General features: G+C 35.8%; 3 protein-coding genes across 4 annotated transcripts; 2 read left to right on the top strand and 1 right to left on the bottom strand.

Annotated features, from left to right (window-relative positions):
• Window positions 1–23: 23 nt before the first annotated feature.
• On the top strand, window positions 24–701 carry LOC109149232. Its single transcript, XM_019296892.1, has one exon. It carries the CDS (start codon window positions 24–26, stop codon window positions 699–701), a length of 678 nt encoding a protein of 225 aa, XP_019152437.1.
• An 8,186-nt stretch (window positions 702–8,887) lies between these two features.
• Window positions 8,888–18,369, top strand: LOC109149331 (CO(2)-response secreted protease-like). 2 transcript variants are annotated; one of them, XM_019297049.1, is made up of 5 exons: window positions 8,888–9,004; window positions 9,161–9,420; window positions 9,521–9,632; window positions 9,741–9,933; window positions 18,297–18,369. In XM_019297049.1, the coding sequence occupies exons 1-5, from the start codon at window positions 8,961–8,963 to the stop codon at window positions 18,342–18,344; spliced, it is 657 nt and encodes a 218-aa protein (XP_019152594.1). In that variant the 5' UTR covers window positions 8,888–8,960; the 3' UTR covers window positions 18,345–18,369. The 2 variants fall into 2 exon arrangements, with proteins under 2 accessions (XP_019152594.1, XP_019152593.1); XM_019297048.1 differs by lacking the exon at window positions 18,297–18,369 and having other exon boundaries at window positions 9,741–10,289.
• LOC109149333 (AAA-ATPase At5g57480-like) lies at window positions 15,462–15,925 on the bottom strand. Its single transcript, XM_019297050.1, has one exon. It carries the CDS (start codon window positions 15,895–15,897, stop codon window positions 15,598–15,600), a length of 300 nt encoding a protein of 99 aa, XP_019152595.1. The 5' UTR covers window positions 15,898–15,925; the 3' UTR covers window positions 15,462–15,597.
• Window positions 18,370–18,986: the final 617 nt, after the last annotated feature.

The following is an 18,986-nucleotide window of genomic DNA, read 5'->3' as shown; positions in this document are numbered from 1 at the left end:
AAAGTACAGAGCCGTGGGTTATAATGGGTGACTTCAACGATTTATTGCATCAAAGTGAAAAGAGGAGCCGAGCACCCCACCCGCCCTGGTGTATTACGGGGTTTGGGGATGCAGTGGCGGATTGTGGGCTTCAGGATATGCCGTTTTCTGGATACCAGTATACATGGGTCCGCTCACGGGGAAGGAGTAATATGGCGGAGGAAAAGCTAGACCGGATTCTCGTGACTGAGGACTGGAGGACTATGTTTGCAGAGACTACGTCGTGTTCCTTACCTTGTGTTTATAGTGATCACATTCCGTTGCTTCTAACTCCGATAGTTGCGGTAAATGGTGTGCGTCGGAAACGGTTTCTCTTTGATAATATGTGGCTCAGGGAGGATAGGTGTCGTGAAATTGTAGCTCACAGCTGGGAACGAACTAGAGGGCAGGATGTGTTACATAGAATTGAAATCTGTGGCCGTGACATCTGGAGATGGGGGAAGTCTTATAACAGGGACTTCAAGAGACGAATAGACCAGTGCAAGTTAAGGTTGGAGAGGTTGCAATCACGGTATGACCAAGGTAGTGTGGCAGCATATGAGCAAGCCGAAAGGGATTATATAGCTGTGTTAGAGCAGCAGCATTATTTTTGGAAACAGAGAGCGAAAGAACACTGGTACAAGGGGGAGATTGCAATAGTAGGTATTTCCATAATTCAGTAAAATCAAGGAGGAGAAGGAATAGGGTAACCAGGCTGAAGGATGAAGATGGGAACTGGGTGGAGGGTACGGATGAAATAGGCCGGGTAATGCAAGGTTATTTTTAGACATTGTTTGAGGCAGACCAAGGGGATATGAATGAAATTTTGGACCGTGTGGGGGTCAAAATTGGAGCACAGGATAATGCAAAGCTTTTGCGCCAGGTGACAGCAGAGGAGGTGCGAAAAGCGGTGTTTCAGATGCACCCAGACAAGTCTCCGGGACCAGATGGGTTGGGGCCTGGATTTTTTCAGCATTATTGGGATATTGTGGGGGAGGCAGTAACAGCTTTTTGCAAGGGGTTTATAACCACAGTAGAACTCCCATCAGTGAATGATACTTACATAGTGCTAGTCCCGAAGAAACACGTTCCGGAAACTATGAAGGATCTAAGACCAATAGCGTTATGTAATGTGGTGTACAAGATTGCCGCGAAGGTGTGCGCGAATAGGATGAAACATCTCTTGGATGGTATTATCTCGCCAGCTCAGAGTGCCTTTGTGCCAGGGCGGCTAATAACAGACAACATTATGTTAGCGTATGATGCCAATCACTATTTAAGGAGGAAGATGCAGCAGGGGAAGGAAGGAGTAGTGGTGCTGAAAGTGGATATGAGTAAAGCCTACGACCGTGTTGAGTGGGGCTTTCTGGATGCGATGATGGATAAGTTGGGGTTTGCCAGGCGTTGGATTGATATAATAATGGGAATAGTCAGAACAGTAAAGTATCATGTCTTATACAAGCAGCGGCAGCTAGGGCCTATTAATCCGGGACGGGGATTGAGGCAAGGGGACCCGTTGTCCCCTTATCTTTTTCTTTTAGTTGTGGAAGGCCTGAGTATTCTAATAGAGAAGTACATGGGAATGGGGATGTTGCATGGGGTGCGTGTAGTCCGTCATGCACCACCAATAACTCACTTACTGTTCGCGGATGATATTTTGGACAAACATACCCCTACCGTTATAACTTCCGTTATCTTTTCCACTATTCTTACCATGCACATGCATCCACCATATATTTTCTTATTTTCTTCATTAATAATAATATATAAACATTGTATATTTGAGTTATATGTTAATTATTACATAAAATATAAGTATCAAATTTATAAAAATGATTTACATTATTATTATTATTATTATTTAGAATAACTTAAATATCTAAAATCTAAATAAATTCTAAAATTTTAATGTAATGTATTAATATTGTGCACCTATTTTTTGCGCATCGCGCATAAAAAAATACTAGTTATTATATAATGCGTATCACAACCCTCAATTCTAAGAAGACAAAACACACATGCACTCTATGTTACATCAATCAACTACTTTTTATGTGAATTTTAGTTTTTTTTTGAAAGCCAATCTGGCGATTGTATTAATGAATCAAAGTCGTAATAGCGTTAGGAGGGATAGAATCACAGTACATAGCTTAATCCTGTGTAAAAGCTAACGAAGTTAAAGTATGCGCATGTAAATTAACCTGTCTAGAAACATAATTTAACGAAATACGACTAAACAAAGACGTAAGTGTTCTGCATTGATCAATTGTGACCCCAACATACGAATGAATTGGTGTGTCATGGTGCCGCATAGTTGTAGCCAATACCATGCAATCAGTGAGTAGACTTACTGATGTGTCGTTCTGTTCAAGCTGCCAAGATAGTGCCTCCTTATATACTTGTGCCTCAGCCATAAGTGGTTAGAAACAAACGGGTAATTTGCCATTCTTTGCTACCACAAAAGAGCCGTTCGGCGCAACAAGTATTATACCGTACGTGGCCTCGCCCGTGTCATGGTCTTCCGCCATCCGTTTTGGTGGGTGGCGCCGAAGCCGGAGCCGGCTGTGTCTGGCGGTACTGGGCAGTGCCGTAGGCCTGGAAAGTTGCGGCTGCCACTCTGCCAACATCGGCAGGCCACATCATAGACCCCTTCCATACGGCTGAGTTGCGGGTCCTCCAAATATGATATAACACGGCTACCATCAACCGGGTTTGCTCATCCGTTAAGACCGCCAAAGCCCCTTTTAGCCATGTTGTAAAAGAATCTGCAATAATATTAGTGATAGGCAATTGTGTTATATTCCAAACAAGTGTAGAATATTCATAGAGCACTAAAGCATGTAACACAACTTCATGATCTAAAGCACACATTGGGCATATTGGATCCACTTCAACCCTTTTAATAATCAAATTAGTGGTTGTGGGTAGAATATCACAAATGGCTCTCCACAAAAACATCTTCCACTTGGGAGAGACTTTTAATTTCCACATTAAAATCCATTTATCAAACACAGCTAGATTATTCTCATAGTCCCCAACAATACGCCTATAGGCATTCTTCACAGTGTATGATCTCATAGTCAGGACTAATAGGGATCATACTTATCCGGTTCACATCTTCAGGAATAAACAGACCAGTTAAAATATGTGAATTCCATGTATGTGTTTGTAAATCAATCAAACCCGCGACCCGTGCCTCTCTTAATTCTTCTGGCATCTCTGTTTGGATTAAAGGGTTTGGGTTATCTGGTAGCCACGGGTGTCCCCATACCAAAGTTGTTTGTCCATTTCCAATTCTCCTACGCACCCCAGAGACTACCACTGCATGTGCCGCCATAATACTCCTCCAACAATAACTTGGGCAATTCCCAATAGTAGCATCAGTCAAACTAGTTGTAGGGTAATACCTTGCTTTATAAATTTTTGCTGCAAGCATTCCTGGATTTGTTAGAAAACGCTATGCCTGTTTTCCCAACATAGCAAGATTAAAAGCCCTAAGCTCCTTAAAACCCAAACCACCATACTTCTTTGTGAATTTTAGTTAATCAAGTCGATTAATTAATTTTACCAAATTAAATTATATGTAGGCATTTCAATTCAATAATTAATTTTATCAAATATAAAAATTAAATAAATTGAAAATTGAATGCATGAACATCTCCAATGATATAAGAGAATGCTATTTATATTAAATATTTTACATAAAATCTTGTAATAATATATTAATCGAAATGACTTGTAGTATATGCAATTGCCTCTTATATATATTACTAGTTCTACACGCGCATTGCGCGAATAAGTTAATGCCCAATGTTTATAATTAAATAAATATTTGAAAATATATCAATTTAAGATTATATATGAGAAGTTCATACATAAGTTAAATTTAACTATGTATCTCACAGTATATGAATACAATGTAATATAAGTGATTTATTATAATTGTTACTAAACCTTTTTTAAATAGTAACCAAGTATTTTTGTTGCAAAGGGTTCTAATATATTTAATGAATACACATATATACAATTGCTTGGCTCATAAATAGTAGAATTGTTGAGATTATTGAGAGTTTTTGCATAAGTCACTGTTTTACAAACTTTGCATTTGAGAAGTGCATTTTGCCACTTTTAAAGATCGAGTACAGTAAACGCTCAAGTGAAGCCTTAAACTATTTTCAAACCCTATATCTATTTTGAAAAATCATTATTTATTTTGCATTGAGAGTTGCATGATATTTGATTTCCAAAGTTGTGAGAAAGAGGAGTTGATTGAGATTATTTGTGCATGAGTATGCATAAGAAAAGTTGTGGCATGAGGCATATATATATATATATATATATATATATATATATATATATATATATATATATATATATATATATATATATATATAGTGAGGTAAATTGATTTTGGAGGCCCGTTAGGACTATGTCATTTCGGAAGGAAAAGTGAAAGAATGAAAGTTTGAGAAAGATTTGGACATTGCGGTCCATTGTGAGTAACTTGATCGATATTCATGCGTTACTAAGTTGGAATGTTGGATACTACCCGACGAGCTTATTTCTTTTTGGCTTTTCCTTTCACCTGTTTTACATGTGTTGCATCTAGATCATGTTGAGTTATATACCTTGTTATTGTTCATTGATGGGCTTGAAGGCTTGAGTATATATTGAGCTATGTTTACTCGTGTTTGTTAAGCATGACTATTGTGTACGTTGATTTATATGTTGACTAGGTTGCAAGCATATATATTTGATTTTGAGTTGTTGAGTTATTGTCCAAGTGTTGAAAGTACTTGAGTTATGTGTGCTTGCCAAATGCTTTTCAAAATCTATATTCTATAGTACTTTACATGAGTGGTTTATACTTAGAATTAATTTGCTAACTGGTTTATTCTCAAATTGTTTTGTAACCCCTTTCAGGTGGGCCCAGTTGTTGAGCGCGCACGAGAGTAATTAGTGCACAGATGAGCTTTTAGGGCCTAGTTATCTTCTTTTGATGTTTTGACTAGTGTTGTATTGTTGTTAGACTTTGTTACTTATGGATTCTTAGATTTCCGTTTTGTTGGTGTTGAACACCGGGGTCGTACCCCATGTTTAAATTTTCAATGAAGTTTGACTGTTAGTTTTCTTTCTTTTTTAGCCAGTGCAGTCACCTCGAGTGCTGATTGTGGCGGTAACACCCATTGGTTGGTTTAAATTAGCTTTAAGTCCTTGAATCTTTTGTTTATTTCGTGCTTAGCTTATCTTATTAAGCTAAGTGTTCGAGAATCTAGATTAAGAAAAGTGAGGTGTTACACTTTAAGTACAAGAATCATGTTTTACCCTTTTAGTCATTTATTTTAACATTAGATTAAAATGTCAAAAGTTCGACTCTCAATTACAAGTGTACCTACTTCACATACAAGTGCATGTAATTTTGTCTTGTTAACATTCATTGATCAGGTGTACCTACTTTCACCTAGATGCACCTAGTTATAACTATATATGCACTTAGATTTTCGCACTTGGGCGCGCCATTTGCACCAGAACGAAACTATATATATATATATATATATATATATATATATATATATATATATATATATATATATATATATATATATATATATATATATATATATATATATATATATATATATATATATGTTCAAGAAATTTGACATACACATTATAATATAGCTAAGTTTCCAGAATCATATCCACTCTTCACTCACACGGTAGCTCTACATCTTGCCTTTCTCAAAGTCACAAACTAAGAACTCTCTAGACACTCCTGACTGTATTCAAGCTAAATTTACTGATTTGCACTCTACAAATTTTCCTTTCGAGATCTTCTACTTTATTTTCAAAAAAATAAATAAATTAGAGTTCTTTCCTAGCTAATTAACAAAAAAAAAAAAAAATCATTACAACTAAAACGTAGTTTTGGCCTTATGGATAGCTAATTCTTCAATAATTTTATTTCTTCGAATTCAAAAATTAAAAGATTATATTAGGACGTGACCTTCATCACTTTGTGGCCTAGTAAAAACAAGGTGATACTTTATACATACAGTGAGTTTAGCTAGAAAATTTTGTATGGATCAATAATACATCAACTCAAAGTTTCATGTATTGTTATGTATAAAAAAAAATATTAAAAATCAAAGTGTTATGATAATTCTAAGTACAATTTTTTTAGCCGTAATTTGGACCTTCAGTTGGGATTGAAGCTTAATTTGTTTGCTATTCACATGAGTTAATATTGAGATTGGTCTTCTTTGAGGATGGTTGTGTCAATTTAGGTCTACGGTAATATTAAATGATGATTTTGGCCTTAATTAAATTTATAATATTATGCAGTTAATTTGATTATATGCATAAAACCCATCTCAAATTAAAAATATGAAGCCCCAATACAAAATGGTGAAAGGAGATTTTATAAAAATTGGAAGAAGAGATTTTAAAAAACTGGGTTGGCCCAAAATGGGAAATTTGAGTCCAAATTAAAATATAAACCAGCATGCCGCCTTTTTGAGAAAAGAAGAACTGGTCAAATTATTGCATGGACTATGGTCCACATAATTGTGTGGACTATGAACATCAGATATATTTTTAATATATTAAAAATACATTATTTTTGTACTGAAGATACATTATATAAAATAATGTACCTTTAGTATATTCAAAATGTACTTTTAAAAAATGTATCTTACGTATATAAATAATGTACGTCGTTAAAGGGGCTTTACTCAATAAGAATATCAGAATTAAGGAGTCTTTATGTCGCGTTACCGAGGACCTCGTTTCAAAAAAATAGGTCGCCTAAGGGCTTTACTAGGACTAACTAATAATTAAAAGGCCTAGGACTGAAAGTGATCTTAGAAACCAATCGCGTTCCGGGAAAAAATCTCAATATTGTATTTGCCTAGAAGAAAAACAAAAATTGCATTTTCATTATGGTCTTACAGAACGACAGTTAATTCAATATGTTCGGATTGCCAGAAAAGCCAAGGGGTCAACAGGTCAAGTTTTACTACAATTACTTGAAATGCGTTTCGATAACATCCTTTTTCGATTGGGTATGGCTTCAATTCGACTATTCCTGCAACCCGTCAATTAGTGAATCATCGACATATTTTAACGAATGGTCGTATAGTAGATATACCGAGTTATCGCTGCAAACCCCGAGAAAGAGAGACGCCACCGGATACAACGGAGGAGGACCACCATCGCTTACAACCACCTCCGGGAATCCAGCTGCGCCATCCCTACCATATTTTATGCGAGAGTGTACGTGTACACTACGATGATGGTATTTCTAAATCTGGAGAAAACAACACTAACAACCCAAGCCATATATGTGATACACGTTTTAACATAAAATCAGTTCATTGCTTAATTAGACGTCGCTCATTCATCTCGCCGTTACCAATCGGTATCACTACTGTTGCATGAATGGAGTGTTGGGGTGGATGCCTGACCTCTTGGCCTTCTGTTATCCTAGCTCATTCAACACTCAGCTCATGACTATATATAGGGATACTTGTTTGGTTCAAGCTCCTCCCTCATCATCATCATCATAAATTCATAACCATTCTCAATTTATCACCATCTGTCAGCAGCAGTACCAAGCTAGAACACTATGAAGAAGATATTATTGTTTGTGTTTTTGTAGGGCCGATATTTAAATTTTTGTGGCCCTGTTCGAGTAAATAAATATGGCCCTACCAAAATTAAAATATTTAAAATTAATACCGTAATTTTATTATCAAAATATATAACACAAAAAAAAATTATTCGTGCATCGCACGCACATTGCACGCACACTGCACGGATAATTGGGCAATTATTTGCTCGAATTCATTCAAGGATAACATAAAAAAAAAACATAATCGATACAACTCATTTCACTAATTGCACTATATATATAATATTCGTTGTTATAATTTAAAGATTATAACAAATCTTTTCTGTGCAACGCACAAGTAAAAATAGACATATTATGGAATAATAATAATAGTGTGCACAAGTTTTGAACCTTAACCTCAAAGTTAAAATACAATAAATACAGAGTTAATACCCAAAATCGTCCTCGACTATAGTGGTTTTTCTCAATTTCGTCCTAAACGACTTTGGTGACCTAATATCGTCCCAAACTTTTATGTTTCGCTCAATTTCGTCCCATACTTTTGTGTTTTTGCTCAATTTAGTCCCTCCTTTGTTATTCTATCCATTTGGTGTTAAATAAATAGACAATTAAGTAATGTTAATATTGGCATCTCTTTACGCATAGACATGTGAACTGCGAAATCCCTTTTTTTTTTTACGAATTAGTCCCAGAATTACTCCTAAAACTGCGAATATAAAATTTGATTTGCAGGTCCGGGAGTAATTCTGGCTGTAATTCGTACAAGAAAGAGGAATTTCGCACTTCACAAGTTGAAAGTAAAGAGAGATCAATATTGACATTACTGAAATGTCCCTAAATTTAACACCAATTTGACGGAATAACAAATGGAGGACTAAATTGAGCGAAACACAAAAGTTTGGGATGATATTAGGTCACCAAAGTCGTTTAGGACGAAATTGAGAAAAACCACTATAGTCGAGGACGATTTTGGGTATTAACTCAATAAATACATGTTCCTATCATTTTTTTTTTTTTATAAAGCCTTTTAGGTTTAATTAAAAACTTTTAATTTTTATTTCTAAACTAACTAGGTAAAAATAAAATATTGAGCTTCTAAAATTTGGGACCCCTCTAAAATTTGAGGCCCTGTGCAGTAGCCCAGCTTGCACGGCCCAAAATCCGGGCCTGGTACTTTTTGTGTGTGTCTGCCATCTTCTTTTGCTCTTGTGTGGGAGAATCTGAGCCAAAGCCTCCTACGCTACAAAAAAATGGTAATAAAGTTTACATCGTCTATATTGGCGCTGCGGCCCCATCCAGCAATGGTGCCATGCGAAAGGATCAAGCTCAACTCATCACCTCATTGCTTAAAAGGTATGGTCAATCTAAAATATATATATATATATATATATATATATATATATATATATATATATATATATATATATATATATATATATATATATTGTCAATTTGTCATGGTTATGCATGTTCACTGATATTAATAACATATGTGTATCTGATCTGCAGGAATAGTAAAGCATTGGTGTACACCTACACAAATGGGTTCTGTGGGTTTTCAGCCAGGTTGACGGCGGAAGAAGCTCGATCAATTGCTCAAAGCCCCGGAGTGGTATCTGTTTTTCCTGATCCAATTTTACAGCTCCAAACAACCCGCTCCTGGGATTTCTTGGATTCTATGTCTTATAAAAAAATCTCTCCTTCTACCACGGATAAACAATCATCATCTTCCAATGAAGCAGATACCATAATTGGATTCATAGACTCAGGTTTTTGATTACAGGAATTTTATATATAATGTTAATACTCCTTACTAAATAATAATAATAATGTTACGTTGCTGATTTACAAACTATGTATGTTAATTAGGAATCTGGCCTGAATCTCCTAGCTTCAATGACAATGGAATGGGACCCATCCCGACCCGGTGGAAGGGAAAATGTCAGGAAGGGTTTGATTTCAGTTATACCAATTGTAATAGGTAATAAGCCAGAAGACAACTAATTTCATGTCCAAGGTTGGCTGCATTTGAGTAACTAGCATTATATTGTATCAACTTACATAAAACTTTTTTTGTGACTCTTATTAGGAAAATTATAGGAGTTAGATTTTACAAGGATGTCTTTGGAAGACCATTTTTGTCGGGAAGGGATAACTTGGGCCATGGAAGCCATGTTGCATCCACGGCCTCTGGCTCCAGAGTTGAAAATATTTCATACTATGGTCAAGCTACAGGGACTGCCAGGGGTGGGTCCCCTAGTTCACGGATCTCTGTATACAAGGTATGTAATTACCTCGGGTGTCCTGGATCTTCAATACTTAAAAGCTTTGAAGATTCAATTAGTGATGGAGTGGATATATTATCCATCTCCTTACTAATGCTGAAAAACTCCCAAGGCATTTATGCAAATTTTTCAAACGATCCAATTGCAATTGAATCTTTCCATGCAACCGAAAAAGGCATTGCCGTTGTCTGTGCTGCCGGAAACAACGGCCCAGACCCGCAACTGCCCCGCGAGCAACATGTGTGCCGGTGCGTCGTAAGAGGATGTACGTTTATTTAAGACAGTTGGATGCACGCAATTAATGCACCGGATGAGTGCACACGTTCACACTTTAAGAATGGAGTGCACCTGAAAATTAGCCTATATATATGTTTTAATTTGTTTTAACAAATTTGTTAGTGTTGTTTTGTCCGATATATATAGCATGGCAATATCTCCATCAGTCATTCAGATCAATCGGTTGTCTGATCTTATTTTAATGGAACAATAGTAATTAACATTTAACAAGGACTAATAACTAATTCAGTCCCATTATTTATTAGTAGAACAATAGTAATTAACAAGGACTTATAACTAATTCAATAGACTAATAACTAATTCAGTCCCATTATTTCTTAGTAGAACAATAGTAATTAACAATGACTAATAACTAATTCAATTTTAATTTGTTCCTTATTAGTGGAACAATATATAGTAATTAACACGGACTAATAACTAATTTAGGGTGTGTTTGGTTCGCACATACATGAGAATAGGAATCAGAATGAGAATCAAATACTTGGTAATTGTATGAGTTTTGGTGAAAGTATTTTGCATGTTTGGTAGTAAGGTGAAAATGGAATGATTACCAATATTGATGTTTGGTTATGTATGACTCTATAATGGAAATAAATGTTTTAGAAATACAAAAATAAAAAATCAAGACAATTATTGTAATGATATCTTAAGGAAATAATAACACCTAAAGTCAACTTATTATTGTAAAATGTGCTAATATTTATATAAATATAATTCGTTAATTTGATAAGACCGCACGAGGTAGTGGTGGAGTTAAATGATAGTTTAAATCCAAATTTAATGATAATCTGCAAAGTGGCAATAAAGTAATACAATTCTATTCTTCCAAAAAAATGCTGAACCCCAACCCTAAGGGCCTCCACACCCCGACCCGACAGAGCATTTGGAAGGATAAAAAAATTTGTGATAATTTATAGTAGAGTTGATAAATTTATTGAAAGTTCATTAAAATAAAGATGTCCCCTTTCTAAAGGCATTTAGATCATATTAATCTGTGAATGAGAAGTAGATAGTGATTTTAATAATTTTAAAAAGAGTGAATTCCATTTTTGGTCATATTGTTATAGGTACTTTTTCAATTTTAATCCATCATAATTATTTTTGTCACATTGCATCCACTTTTATTAAAAATGTACCAATTTTAGTCCATTTTAAGATTTTTTGTGGACTAAAATTGGAACACTTTTAATAATAGTGGACGCAATGTGACAAAAATAATTATGATGGACTAAAATTAGAATGATCCCTTTAACAGTAAGACCAAAAATGGAATTCATTCTTTTAAAAAAATATTTTTCAAATTTCAAATTCTAATGTATAGAATGAATTGAGTAATGGGACTGATTTTATTCCCTCTTCCAATTAATTAATTAATTCTGAAATTAATACTCAAATAAATTGGTACTCCGTATTAAATTGCTTAAAACTGTGTAATCTACTAGTGAAGTTTGTACGTGGATTTTTATTTTAAAAAATTGAAATCAAATTTCTTTGTACTTATTTTAACTTTTTATGTCACAATATTTAATTTGATTAATTTATTTTATATTTGATTAATATATAATTTTTTTAATGCTATATAAGGTCGGCTTATTCATGATAGCTACTGCATACAAAAATTAAAAAAAGAAAAATGGGAGCAACCCCATTTAATATGGTCAGTGACTTCTTGTATTGTCGTAAATCCTAGGTATAAAATTTAATATTATTATTAATAACATAGGGTCAAATAGGCCACTGAACTGCACAACAATGTGCAATTAGGCCATCAAACTAAAAAACAATGCAATTGGGTCATTGAACAATACAAAATTATGCAATTAGGTTCAAAATAACTTGTTTACCAGAAATGGCGGTTGTCAATTTTAAAAATAATTTTTAAATACTATTTTAAATAAAATAATTAATTAAAATTTTAATTTTTTTTTTAAAAAAAAAAACCTAGAACTACCGGAGACGAAGACGTTCGTCTCCATGGCCAGGAGACCATCTCTTCGTCTCCGGCCATGGAGACGAATCGTCTCCGGCAGTTTCGTCTCCATGGCCGGAGGCGAAGGCTTCGTCTCCATGGCCAGGGATATGAAACTTCGTCTCCTGGCCATGGAGACGGAACTGCCGTAGACGAGTTGTAGTTTTTGTTTTTTTTTTTTTTGTTTTTAATTATAAATTTTAATTAATTATTTTATTTAAAATTATATTTTAATTTTTTTTAAATTGGTAACCGCCACGTTAGCACAATTCCAGGTCAACAAGTCATTTTAGAACTAATTGTATGATTTTGTGTTGTTCAGAGACCCAATTGCATTTTTTTAGTTCAATTCGATGACTTAATTGCACTTTGGTGTGCAGTTCAGTAGCCTATTTGACCCTTATTCATATTATTTTTGTCATTAGGGTGTAATGCCAAAATAAAAATTACAATTGATCATTATTAAAAAATGGAGCATTTACATCTATAACTTTTGTGCCTTGGTGAGTTAATTGGTTTGACCCATTAATGAGATGTTGTAATCCTTTCAAAATTATAGACAGACATTGCATATTTAATTTCGACAAATTTTATCATGTTCACATCTGCACCACTGAATATTATCATCACTCATGATGCCATCATGTTTATATTAATATTAATACAGGAAAATAATTAAATTCGGTATATAAAATGGACATAGTTGTAAGATGTTTGTCATTCCAAACTTCATCAGCTTCTAAATCCATGGATTTAATAACCTTATTTTTTAAATTGTTTGTTTTTGCTTTGCTTTCTACTCAAATCATTAATGGCTTTACTGTTGAACTCATCCACCCTAATTCTCCTTCAAACCCTTATCGCAACCCTTCCAACAATAGGTTTGATTGGACCCGGCAGGCGTATAACAACAGTCGATCACGCGCCGCCTCTATCCAGAGTCACCTCGGAGGAGTTGACGGTTCTTCCAAATTCAAGACTAACAGACCCTTGGATGGAGGAGGATACGTGATGAAGTACTCTATCGGTACGCCGCCGTTTGAAACCTATGGCGTTGTTGATACCGGCAACGACGTCACCTGGACTCAGTGCCAACCATGCATCGATTGCTTCCCACAAAGCTTGCCCATATTTGATCCGAAGAACAGCAATTCCTACAAGACGGCCATGTGAAACAATTCGGATACCACCTGTTCTCTCGATGCCGGCTTTTACTGTTCCAATGACAACGTTTGCCAGTATTATCTGACCTACGGCGACTATTTCCAAACTGTCAGCGACGTTGCTACTGATACTCTCACCACCGGTGATGTTTCATTCAACAACGTTGTACTGGGGTGCGGCCACCGGAATAAAGTCTACATCTCGAATACCACGGCTTCTGGCACTGTTGGTCTCGGCTACTCCAACGTCTCGATCATCAAGCAGTTGCGTAAAGAAATCGGTGGAAAATTTGCCCATTGCCTGTCTCCTCAATCTGATTCCAAAAGCTATATAAGTTTCGGCACTGACGCCATAGTTAAGGGTCCTGATGTCGTTTCAATTCCCTTCCTCATATCCCCTATGAAACCATTTTACTGGCTCGTCTTAGACAGCGTGAGCGTCGGCAACAAAACTTTCCCGCTCCAGCGATCTTCCCTTGAATTCTACGGCTATGGCAACATTATAATTGATTCAGGGATGACAGTGACACACCTCCCATCTGATGTGTTCGATAGTATGAAATCGGAATTGATGAAACAGATCCAGGAGACTCCGATAGATGATCCTCAAGACTTTTTCGAGTTGTGCTTCTCAAGTGTAAAAATTAATGCGCCGAAAATTGTAGCACATTTCGTGGGAGGCGATGTAGAGTTGTCACCTAGGGGATTATTCAAACAAGTAGAAGAAGGTATCTCTTGTCTCACAATAGTTCCAAGTTATATGGAGGGTGTATCCGTCTTCGGTTGTAAGTCCCAGGTAGACTACCTTGTTGGCTTTGATTTGGAAATGAATGCAGTCGCCTTTAAGCCTGCTGATTGTTCCAAATTTTAAGCATTTCAATTGGTTTTGTGTTTTGGACTATAGCAACAAATTGTTGGGAATAACGGAGTCATCTATTTGCTTGTCATTGCCCCTTTTCTTCTTGCTTAAATTGCTTCCCTTTTGAATTGGCTCTTTTCCTTTTGAGTTGCTTCTATGAATAAGAGGCTCATTTTCATTTTCACTCTAAAAAAATTTCTCAACTTCTTCCTCAACCTTAGAATCCCCTTCTTTATCTTTCTCAACATCTTCTTCAAAAGCAAGATCATTAGTAGGTAGAGATGGGCCTTTCAACGACTTCATTCTCACTTCTAGTGGTGATGGCATTGACATGATTTCTAGAATTCTCGATGCTAGCGTGAAGCCTACCACTAGAAGATGAAACTTTTGGAGAGCCTTGAGTCCCTATCCCTTGGCTTTGAGCTTGCAGATCCTCCATTTGAAATTGCAACATGTTCATTTGAGAGTTGAGACATCATCATATTCATGAAAGTTTTCACGCTTACATCTTGAGAAGATTATTGGAAAGATCCTTGTTGATTTTGATTAGTCCCATGACCTTAATTGTATTGCCCTTGTCCTTAATTTTCTCTCCATGGTTGGTTCCTTTGGTTTCCACCTCTATTTCCTTGATTCCCTTGAAAACTCAGAGGTGGGTTCCCAAGAAGAACCAAATTGAATTGATTCATGGCTTCCTTGTTGACCATAATTCTCATACCTTTGCCCTTCGTTTTGGGGTCTATAATATCCACTTGTTTCATGTTTGATGAAAAGCATTGACCACTACAGTCCCACAACTGACAAGCTTAGGGAGTATGGGATCCACCACACCGTAGCAGTGTTAGAGACGGTTCCCTCAGACGAAATAGCTGCACAACCATCAGGAATGGACGCCATGAGAAAACCTAGACTACTGATATCATGTGAATGTTTGTATTCTGTGATAAAAATAATACGTGCAGTACAAATAATTTCATGTATCTATATGGAATGAGCAGCATGATCTTATTTTTCATAGAAAGAATGGTGAGTTGGTATCTACCAGTAAACTCTCTGCGTCGTGGTCGGTTAAAAAAAATGTATGAGTAAAATAATCAATTATAAAAAAATCATGTGACCTTCATACCATTGAACCACAACAATAAAAAAATAAAAAAATAATAATAATAAAGGATTCCGACCACCGAGGTGGTGGGAAACAAGATTAGTGAGTAAATTACCAAAATGGTCCCTCGACTATGTCGATTTCACCTTTTTGGTCCTAGTTATTTTGATTTGGCTAATTACACCCTTTGACTATTAATTTTTTAACCATTTTGGTCCCCAGGCAACTTAGACGGCAATTTTTTAGGGATATTATTGGAAGTTCACTGTTAACACTTCTCTTGCTCTTCTTCATGATCGCTCATCTTCTCCCCGGACTTTGCCTTGTTCATCTCTGCTCTCCCTCTCAAAATCTTCACTAATTCCCCCATTGTTGCCTTCTTGTTTCTCCTGTTCTTTATCAGCACCTCGTTGATGTCCGCCGGCGTCATCTCCACCGCCTCAATCACATCCTCTAGTTCGCTGGAGAGGTTGTTCTCTACATTGGCGTCGTCGTAGCCTAGGTAGTTCTTGAGGAGGATTTTGAGGGCTGGAAAAGTACAGTAGCTCATGTGGATGTGCTTGTTCATTCACCTTGCACAGCAATGCGGGATCGAGTTTCTCGACATGATTGGTGGTGAATACGAAAATCCTCTCGTTGTCGTAGCAAGACCACAATCTGTCTGTGAAGTTCAAGATGTTGGAGAGAGTTATGGTGTTAGTGGCTCAGTCCTCACAGGCGTTATTGATATCGGGAGTGGAGGAGTAGAAGCAGGCAGTGGTGTTGTTCTGGCCTGTCTTACCATAATTATTGGTTTTGTTTTTGTTGGCGAGGTTGATGGAGCAGTCGATATCCTCAATTACTATGATGGATTTGGAGCTTGTCTTCATAATCAGCTTTCGGAGCTCGCAATTGGTGTGGATCTCGGCGAGTTCCAGGTCGTAGATGTCATAGACCAAGAAATTGGCCATGGCAGCGATCATACGGGACTTTGTAGTGTCGGGTGGGCTATACAGAAGGCAACCCCTTTTTCAAACTCATTCCTTCCTCTGGTAAAAAGCTTCACCATTTACAAAATCCTTTATATCAGCCATGATTTCTTCCTTTCTTTGGGAGGTCCATGGCAAGTGTCTCAAATGTGCTGTGGTGTTTGAACGGAACTGCTTCCCAGGGATAGCCGCGGGAGTCCAGAGATCTGCTACGTGAGTTGGTTCACCGTAGGCGATCTTGATTTTTTCGGGGAATCTCGATGGCCTTTTTTAATAAAATCAAGGTAGGAGCCGATGAAGGTGGGTGTGGAGGAGAAACTCGTGCTTCTCCTCCAGTAGCGGGCGCCATGTGAAGGTCGTGCCTTAAGTCACCAGAGGTATGTTGAAAGAAGAAGCACATATTATACTCAAATTACTTCATTACCCTTATACTTGCCGGAAGTTTGGTGCCTTAAGTCACCGGAGAACCGAAATGGTTAAAAAATTGATAGTCGAAGGATGCAATTAGCGAAGTTAAAATGAGTAGAACGAAATTAGTGAAATCGACATAGTCGAGGGACCATTTTGGTAATTTGCTCCAAGATTAGTATACAAATTTAAACTTCCAAAATAATATTTCCGACCATCTTCCAAAACGTGGTTGGAAAGTCCGACCACTAAGGTGGTCGCAAATAAACTCTAATTTAAAAAATTAAATTTGGCAAAATGTTTCCGACCACTTATTAAAAGTGGTCGGAAATGCCGACCACTTTGACCTCCCATCGAAAAAATGAAAAAAATCACTTTTTGTGGCCAATTTTTCGAGTGGTCGGAAAATCACAAAATTTCAGCAGTGTATTGCCAAATCTTGAAAACTGAGTGAATTGTAAGTTTGTGACAAGGAATAAGGAGTGGACATGTAGAGTCGTTGAGGTGGGGATTGAGTCACCACTTGCACACCTCTTCCTTTAAGCCATGCATAATTTGTTTGAGCATGTGTTGGAATATATATATATAGTACTAGTTAATTCAATAAGTTTTACAACATTTTATTATTGTACTGGTGTTGTAAAATTAATGCATATATAAGTAAGTGAAATAATAGGAAAATATGGCTTTGTACTAATAATGAAGGGATTTTGTTATGTGTGGTACGTAGTGATCTCGGACAAGTTTCTGGCTTGTAATCAAGGCGCTTCTAGAATTTTTTTTAGTACTATCAAACTCTGTTACAATGCAGTATGCCAATATGTATATGTCCATCTCAAGTTACTGAAATACAAAGAGTCAATACCATCTTCACGGAGACTTGAACTCACAACCTCTCATATAGGTGAGCTACTTGCCGCCTCTAGAATTCAAATTAAAAAACCGATATCGTATCATTTATTTATTACGTTAGTTAGAACTACATCGAAAAATATCTGACATTAATAGAATTTTTTGTGCTAGGGAAGTATCCCTATACAAAATATAATAATAATAATATTGTAATGATATTTTAAAGTCAACTCATTGTAAAATGTGCTAAATTAATGTGAATACTTCGTTAATTTGATGAGAGGGCATCAGATGCTGGTGGGGTTAAATCAACTTTAACTCTCGAAGCAATCTGAGAGGCGATTGCTTTTCGGTGCAAATACAAATTTAATGATAGTCCTTTAGTCAAAGTGGTAATAAAGCAATACAATTCTATTTACAAAAATTGTACTCCGTAATAATATAATTTATGGTAGGGCTGATAAATTTATTAAAAGTTCATTGAAATAAAAATGTCCCCTTTCTAAAGGCAGTTAGATAATATCAATCCGTGAATGAGCATTAGATAGTGATTTTAATAATTTTAAGAAATATTTTTCATATTTCAAATTCTAATGTATCGAACGAATTGATTAGTGGGACTGGTTTTATTCCCTTTTTAATTTTAAATTAATTAATTTTGAAATTAATACTTAACTAAATTAGTACTAGTCAATGGCCTTGTGTTCTAGTGGTACGAAGTCACTCTTTCAAATTGCAGGTTATGGATTCGATCCACAATGAAGACGGTGTTGATTCTTTGGTCTGATCTTGAGTGAAAAAATTCGTCCATCCTTAACTAAACATCAATGATTGAGCATCCTTAAATCTCCAGAACAATTGTGGAAACTTTGAGTACACCCAAAAAAAAAAAAATCTTTATATCTAAGATAGTAATGCTACATTCCTCTTCCGGTTTTAACTTTTTATGAGACAATATTTGATTAATATGTAGCTTTTTTTTTAATGCTATATGGGTTCAGTTTGTTCAGGGTAGCTAATGAATAAAAGAAATTGGATGAACGAAAATGGGAGCATCCTCATCTAATTAATACGGTTATTGACTTCTTGTACTGTGGTAAATCCTAGGTATAAAATTTAATATTAACATTAATAGTATTATTATTTTTTCTTTTAGGATGTAATACCAAAATAAAAATTATAATTGACCATGATTAAAAATTGGAACATTTTCTTTTTTTTTTTTTTTTTAAAAAAAAAACTCTGGAGCACTTAGCTTACAGCTATAATTTTTGTGTCTAGGTGATCAAGTTAATTTGTTTGACTCATTAATGATATGTTTTAATCGTTTTCAAATTATAGACATACATATTTTTATAAAATGGTTCACGACTTAATGTTTGAACACTCAAACAAATAAGTCTATGATGAACTAAAACAAACGGAGAGC

The sequence above is a fragment of the Ipomoea nil genome, unplaced genomic scaffold, assembly GCF_001879475.1.
Source record: "Ipomoea nil cultivar Tokyo-kokei standard unplaced genomic scaffold, Asagao_1.1 scaffold2159, whole genome shotgun sequence".
NCBI classification, from domain to species: domain Eukaryota; kingdom Viridiplantae; phylum Streptophyta; class Magnoliopsida; order Solanales; family Convolvulaceae; genus Ipomoea; species Ipomoea nil.
This window is presented reverse-complemented; position numbering and strand designations above follow the sequence as displayed.

What these genes read in the sequence shown, in the direction of transcription:
- LOC109149232 (XM_019296892.1), top strand. Translation starts at nt 24, where the DNA reads ATGGGTGACTTCAACGATTTATTGCATCAAAGTGAAAAGAGGAGCCGA.
- LOC109149331 (XM_019297048.1), top strand. Translation starts at nt 8,961, where the DNA reads ATGCGAAAGGATCAAGCTCAACTCATCACCTCATTGCTTAAAAG. An exon ending in ATCACCTCATTGCTTAAAAG is followed by an intron (nt 9,005 to 9,160) that starts GTATGGTCAATC and finishes TCTGATCTGCAG; the next exon opens with GAATAGTAAAGCATTGGTGT. An exon ending in AGTTATACCAATTGTAATAG is followed by an intron (nt 9,633 to 9,740) that starts GTAATAAGCCAG and finishes GACTCTTATTAG; the next exon opens with GAAAATTATAGGAGTTAGAT.
- LOC109149333 (XM_019297050.1), bottom strand. Translation starts at nt 15,897, where the DNA reads ATGAACAAGCACATCCACATGAGCTACTGTACTTTTCCAGCCCTCAAA.